This window comes from Bos indicus, chromosome 3, assembly GCF_029378745.1.
Source record: "Bos indicus isolate NIAB-ARS_2022 breed Sahiwal x Tharparkar chromosome 3, NIAB-ARS_B.indTharparkar_mat_pri_1.0, whole genome shotgun sequence".
NCBI lineage: Eukaryota > Metazoa > Chordata > Mammalia > Artiodactyla > Bovidae > Bos > Bos indicus.
In genome coordinates, this window is record NC_091762.1 from 105484900 (window position 1) to 105492201 (window position 7302).

At 49.9% G+C, this 7302-nt stretch overlaps 1 protein-coding gene across 3 annotated transcripts in view; it reads right to left on the minus strand.

Moving 5' to 3' along the window:
- CTPS1 (CTP synthase 1) overlaps positions 1-3309 on the minus strand; it is a 31471-nt gene extending 28162 nt beyond the window's left edge. Inside the window, exons 1-2 of one of the 3 annotated variants that reach the window (XM_019957724.2) lie at positions 3161-3286; positions 492-534 (exon numbers count right to left, since the gene is read on the minus strand). Coding sequence is in view for 1 of the 3 variants with exons in the window: in XM_070786760.1 (XP_070642861.1) it covers positions 2351-2352 (2 nt within the window). In the remaining 2 variants the exon portion in view is untranslated. Of the gene's footprint in view, positions 1-491; positions 535-2350; positions 2883-3160 lie in introns of those variants that run through there. The other 2 variants (XM_019957722.2, XM_070786760.1) reach the window with 2 other exon arrangements.
- Positions 3310-7302: the final 3993 nt, after the last annotated feature.

A 7302-nucleotide genomic window follows, 5' to 3' on the forward strand; every position in this document is an offset into this window, starting at 1 on the left:
TTCCCAGGCATGGATACTAGAGTGGGTTGCCATTTCCATCTCCAGGGGATCTTCCTGACCCCAGGGATAGAACCCATGTCTCCTGCTTGGCAGGCAGATTCTTTACCACTAAGCCACCTGGGAAGCCCAACAACCTTGAGAGCCTATTAAAACACAAAAAAACAAACAAAACCCAGCTCTGCTGACAGAACCCAATGCTCCCAATGCTGGCTGACACTGCCACCAGACACTGGATGTGCTTCAGGCAGGTGCTTTGTTATTTTCCCTTCATAGGGAAACTATTTCAATATTGGATGAGCACTCTGATTCCCCATGAAAAAGGTAATGAATGCCTTTGGCTAAACCATACTGTATCACCAAGAAAACACAGTTCGTTTAGGTTATAGAAGACAGAATAAAAGAACTTCAACATTTAAAAGGAGTTGCAGTTAAAACTAAAGGTCTTTAATTAAAGGTAACTCTCTTCTGAAATTTAACAAGTTGTTCCTTACCAGCAATCTCTTCCAGGTATGTCATAAGGAGAGACTGTACATACTGGAGGAAAAGGACATCAGATAATAAACCAGTCTGAAGCACATACTGGGCAGAAGACTCAGAGAGGGAAGAGAAGATTAAATCTTAAGAGCAGGGGTGGCAAGGAACAGAAGATTCAGACTTGGTGAGAGAAAAAGGGGTGGACAGATGCAAGAACTGCAGAGGTGAGAGGTGAGCAGACAAACAGCAACAGGCTCACCAGGGAGAATTTACCACTGGCTCCGGCTTCAGAGGCTCAGAAATATCACTGGGTCAGTAAACCCGAATGTGATCAAAACGAAAACACAATCACAAGTAGAATGTTTTGGCATGGTCCAGGACATTTTCCTCCTCTGGGAACACTTCCATGTGAAGCCAAATTATAATAAAAATAAGCTAAGAAAGGAACAAGGAAACTGGGGAGTTCTGCTTGAAACATTCCCCTGCCCCGCTGTGTTCCTCCCCAAGGCAGGAATGAACATACTTGGCAAAGAGATGAGAATGCTCAGAATGTCCTCCCTACTTGGACAGCAAGAAAGACACTCAACCATGTCCTGCTCTTTCTATTCTGTTGCAGCATTCCCAAAAGCATGCTCCTTGGTTTTGTCAAAATGTACACAGGACTCCCAAAAAGGGCTTTATGGACAGATAAATCAGAGAAATGCTGGTTAAGCAGTCAACTGGTTTCTTTAATGCAAGACCCATGGGAGCCTTTAATAAGTCAATGTGCACTGTGATTTCCCAAAGGGATATACAGTCTGCAGTTTCTCCAAACTTGTTTGACCCCAAGTCCCTAGTATTTGAGAGACACTCTGCTCTCACTTCACACCTGAACAGTGCCTTACTGACGTGTGAGTATCTAGACCTGGATATATTTTAGAGCTGTCCTAGCCAGGCTATAGTCTAGTCTCACTGATTAAATTTTGGATGTTCCTAGAAATTCCTCAACCATTCTGAGTGGGTACAGAGTGGATTACTTCTATAGAAGACTCATCTCATCTATTGGCATTTAACTGGCCTTGATTTTACTCACAGAGGATAACACCTCTCTTTATGGGAGATTCCTGTAGCCCCCCACAGTGCCTGACAATAAATATCCCAATGTACTCAGAGACCAGGCAGGAGATGCTGATGGGAGATACTGACGGGATAGTCACTCCCATGGATGGCCTACCCAATAGCTAAGTGCTACTGTGCTAGACACTTTAGGGACCACAAAAATTACTCAGATTTGGGCCCACAGCTCAAGTTGCAGTCCAGTTAGAGAGACAGAACCATTTACAAATAAATGAGTAATCTAGTGATGGCAGGTAGCAGAGGGATGATATGTGACAGGTATATATGGGGAAGACAGAGCAGAAAGCTTTCAATAGCAAGACAAGAGTAAGTACCATGGACATCACAAAAAGGTGGAAGTAGGGAAGAGAGGATCCAGACACCTCCTGCTACGTGGACCTGACAATGGCTTTGAAGGGCAAGGGAACAGAGTGGACAGGAAGGTGACAGCTATCTACAGAACACAGACGCAGGGCCAAGAAAAGAGACTGAGAGTGAGGGGGGTCTGGGGATGGTGGGAAATAAATTGCAAATTTAGGCAAGGGCCTAAACCATGTGGCAACTTTGAGTGCTCAATCTGAGCTTCAGTCGGAAGGTGAGGAGACACGGGAAGATTTTCAGGCACAGAAGTAACATATATCAAGATGCATCAGAGGAATTCAACAAAGATGAAACAGCAACAAAGATGTTGTTGGTAAATGTTGAGATCCAGCTGCAGCTCCACCGGTCATGTACTGGGACCTGTCAAGTCACGGAAGCCGCCTGAAGCCCGAATCCTTACATCTGTTAAACCGGGCTGAGAATCTCCGCATCGCCCGTGTCACAGGACTGCTGAGAATTCAAAATTATAATGAGTGTGGACGTAAGTGCGCCACGCACACGTAGTGAACTTCTTTAAAACGCAGCATCTTCATTCTGGGCGGCAGGGGAGGTGAGGAGGCCAGCTGTGGGGCCGAAGCTTCCAGCAAGGGAGGCCGTCTGGCTCTGTAAGCTCCGAGGCCCCTTCCGCCTGCGGGAGTCCGGGCACGCCCGAGGGGGCCGCAGCCAGGCCGCCGAGCCCATCCCCCACCGCGGCGGGCCTTGATCTCCCTCCAGCGAGGCTAAGGCCGTGCCTTGAAGCCGGAGGGGAGAGGCCCCGGGCAGTCTGAATGGAACGGCGGCCGCCGGGCTGCTTGCTCGGGGCGGGCCGGGCAGAAGGGGGCTCCCGCGCCTTTACGGCCCCCTCCGCCCCGCAAGCCACCCCGGCACCCTGATCAGGACAGCCAAGCCGCACGGACGAGGGCGCTGCCGGGGCCCGCAGCCCGGGGCCCCGCGGCCTTTCCCGCCGCCCCACGCCCCCTGCGGCCGCTCTACCCGGCTGCGCCCGGCCACGCGGCCCGGCGCGCGGGAGCCGGCTCCTCGCCGGCCTGGCCACCCGCCCCACTCCCGTTAGGCACGCAGCCCATTGGGCAGGCCGGCGGGCCACCTCGCCCCTGATTGGTGGGGACCATGTCTGTCACCGGCGGTGGGGAGGTCCCGCACCGGGCTCGGCTCCCGCCGCCGATTGCTGCACTGGAGAACAGCTCCCGCAGGATCCCCGGAGTCAGCCTACCTGAGGCCGGCTTTAAATCCTGCCGTCGGCTAAGAAGCTAAAAGAGCGACGCTCACACTGAGCCCCGGCAGCCAGTGCACCAGCCCGGCCGCATGCGCCGGGCAGTCTTTCACGGAGGCGGGCTCTAGGCGGTGCGCACGCAGAGGCAGGGGGCGGGGCGGGGGTGCGGGCCCTCCCTCGGGCGGGACCTCGGTACGCGGGGCTCAGGGCCCCGAGTGCGCAGGCGCGGGGTGGCACGCTTTCCCACCAGTGTGGTGGATCAGGGATCGTGCTCCCAACCCTGCTGACGCCTGGCAGACGCGAGCTGTTGGGAGACCGGGCAGGTCGTGGCGTTTCTGCCTGGCTGCCTTTGTCACAGCCAGTAGTGCGGGCTTCCCCTCTGGAGGGGGAGGAGACCCTGTTTTGATTCGCACTTGGCAAATCCCATCGCCTGGCTCCAGCCCCTACTCCCCAACAGCCTTCTAGAGGAGGCGAGATCATCACATGGTGTCCCTGAACCGTCTAACCTTGTGGACAAGATGGTGTGACCACCCTCCCCCCAACCCATCTCCCCTGCTGCGCCCTCTAAACCATGGGATGCCTGCAGTGTCACCCTCCACCTCTAGTCCAGGGAAGGCCAAGAGGGAGGCTAGACCCAGGCTCCTTCCTCATCGTGGGAGTAAGAATGTGTGAGGCAGAAAGAAAAGCCGGTATGAAGGCAGTGAGGCCCAGAAGAGCCTCGCCCAGTTGAGTTGGAGTGCAGTGTCTCTGCATTGAAGAAAGCCAAGGAAAGACAGATCAGTATGGTGTGGCCACACCACACAGAGCATTAGGAACCAAGGATTTTCTCCCCGCCCCGCAACACCCCTTCTGCCAGGGCAGTGAAAAGCCATAGAAACTTTTTTGAGGAAGGGGTTTTGTTTTGAATACTGAATACCTGCACATTTTTTTTCTCCAAACACTATACATGTGTATACCTAAAAAGTAAGTCTCTGTATCCCAGGGTTCTGTTTTCTTCCCTAGAAGCAGTTTGTCAGGAGTCCTTGTATACCTTCACTGAAGGATGTAAAGCAAAGGTATGACACGATCAGACTTGTATTTCGGGACCATGACTCAACCAAATGGATTCCAAGAAACCAGTTAGCAGGCTTTTGCCTTCTTCCCAATCTGAATCATCAGCGCTTCTGCTCTGCCAAGATGCACTGTACTCCAAACCTCAAACATGCTTGGGATGTTTTACAGCCGTGCTTCTTTCAAGAAGCATTTGGTGTTTATCAAAGTGCCTGGGATGTGATAGACACTGAGAACATACTTGCCAAAGTAAAGAAGGTGCTGTAGAGGATCCAAGCCTCTCGCTCAGCCCCTCTTCTGGGTGACTGCTTTACCGTTTCCTCTCCTGCAGACCTCCACTCTCTCTCGGCTGATGGTCTTACTTCCTGTCTCACTAAGAAAATAGCAGCCATCAGGAGAACTCCCTTGAGTTCCCACCACCCTATCCATCAACCTGCTTGCATCTGTGCACACAGCTCTGCTTTGTCTCCTGTGCTGTGGACCAGCTATCCATCAGCCTCTCATTGCTGCCAGTGCTGTATCCTCTCATCGACTTAAGAACATCCTTCCAGTAGTTCTCCCCTCCTGCATCATTGATTTCTTTCTCCTAGATGATTTTCGCTAGCGTGATACAGTCTCTTGCATCTTAAAACCCCTCCCTGACTCCATATAATTCTCTGGCCACCTCTCCATTTTTCTGCACCCCTTTTCAACACACCTCCTAGAAAGCGTTATTTGAAATTGTTGTCTCCAGTTTCTTCTCTCTTGAACTCATTCTGTTGGGCTGTTGCTCATGTAATTCCACTGAAGCTTCTCTTGTCAAAAATTAAGTTCTAGGACTTCCCTGATGGTCCAGTGGTTAAGACCCCACCTTGCAATGCAGGGGACAAGGTTTAATTCCTGGTGCGGGGCAACTAAGCCCATGAACCTCAACTACTAAAGCCCACACGCTCTAGAGGCTGTGCTTTGGAGAAGCTACCACAATGAGAAGCTTGTGCACCACAATAGCCCACTTGCCGTACTGGGAAAGCCAGTGTGCAACAACGAGAAAACCCAGCACAGCCACACACACACACACACAAATTAACTCCTAAAAAAAACTTTAATTTCTACCTTCTCAGACCCCTTCTCTATATACAAGTCCTAGACTCACAAGCACCATGTGCACGTGCATGATGTGAGCGTAGGTGTGTGTATTTGCATATTTGGGCTGCTCCTCTCGCTCATCTTGAGCTCACAGACTCTCTTTAGACTTCTGGGTGCAATCATACTGCACCCACATCCTGCCCCTAAACTCACTACTTCCCTAACAGTATTTGTCACAGCTCGTCACTCCTTCCTTAAAATGTGTTCTTTACTTGGTTTCTAGGAAACTGCTTTCTCAGTTTTTCTCCTATTTCATAGCCCTCTGTTTCCATGTCTGCTTTCCTAGATCCTTTCCTTTTCCTGACCTGTAAACATCAAAACGCCTCAAGGCTCAGAATATCCCTTCACCATCTATAATCATTCTCTAGATGATCTAATTCGGACTTTAACTATCAGACTTTAAATACTAGGCTTTAAATACCGTCTATATTCTGACAACTCCCAAAGTTCTATTTCCAGCCTGGACCTCTCTCTTTATCTCTGAGTTTGAGGCCCTTCTAAGCATGAGGTTCCAAAGTCTGCCCTGGGCAAAGGTACAGAAGGCCAGGCCCCTTGGCTTCAGGTGGGACAATTCTGCAGTGCTGTTCGTGCTCCAGAACTCCCCCTGGGATCAGGCTGAGACTAGACTCAGCTAAACTAGGGACTGCAGCCTTTCTGTAAAGGGCCAGATAGTCAACATTTTAGGCTTTGTGGGCCATCCAGTCTCAGTCACAATTCCTCGACTCTGTCTTCATAGCCCAAAAATGACCATAAATGATATGTAAACAGAATAAGTGTGACTGTATTCCAGTACAAGTCTTCAATTCTAGAAATACAGATCTGGTCTGAAGTCCAGTTTGTCCACCCCTAAACACACCCCTTGTCCAGCTTCTTCCTGCCCTACCCCGCCTCCCTCATTCCCTTACAGGCTGCTCTTGAGAACATTCCACAATTATAGTAGGTCCCCTACATACAAACCTTCAAGTTGTGAACTTTCAAAGATGGAAACGTGCATCTGGTCCAGCAAGGAGCCAGAACCTGTGCCATCAGCATCAGGCATGAGTGAAATTGCAGCTTGCCCTCCGTCTCCTATCACTGACGAACCTTCAGCTCTGCCATCTCCCACCTCCTTTCCCTCCCGCAGTCAGTAACTCTTCTTGCCTGTTCACTCGATGCCAGCCCCTGTGTGCCAGCTATTGTACTGGACTACTGTACTTTTCAAGGTACTGCACTGTAAGGTTTAAAATGTTTTCTTTGTTTTTTATGGATCATTTGTATAAAAAGTTTTATAAACCTATTACTACATAGCTGATTGTGTTAGTTGAGTACCTAGGCTAACTTTGCTGGACTTATAACAAATTGGATTTGGAGGAGGAAATGGCAACTCACTCTAGTATTCTTGCCTGAAGAACCTTATGGACAGAGGAGCCTGGTGGGCTACAGTCTATGGCATCGCAAAGAGTCAGACATGACTGAAGCAACTTAGCACACACGCATAACAAATTGGACTTACGGAATGGAACTCATTGTATGTAGGGGACTTATTGTATTCAGCTACCCCTTCTCAGATGGGTTCCTAGGGAACCCAACGTAAGGTGGCACTCCTCCTGCATGTCCTCCTGTGCTGCACTCACTTCCCCCAAGACACTTCTCACAGGGTGCTCACACTGCCTGCTACCTACTTGTCTGTCTCCACACCAGACTATAATCTCCCTGAGATTACCCGACCTTTCTGTGTCTGTTTCCTTATCAGGTACAGTCTTGCTCACCTTTTAATAACCAGGATGAAGCGTATTTAATTCCCAACACTCCCCTGTAATGTACATGCCACCATTATTGCTATATACATATGATGAAGCCAAGACTGAGAAGTATAAATGCCCTCCCAAGAGCACTTGTAAAGGTTCTCTTTGAATCCTCTTTCCATTTTGCTCCCCCTCATTCTACCCATCACCAAATCTTACTAATTCTTTTCTAACCAAGACTCC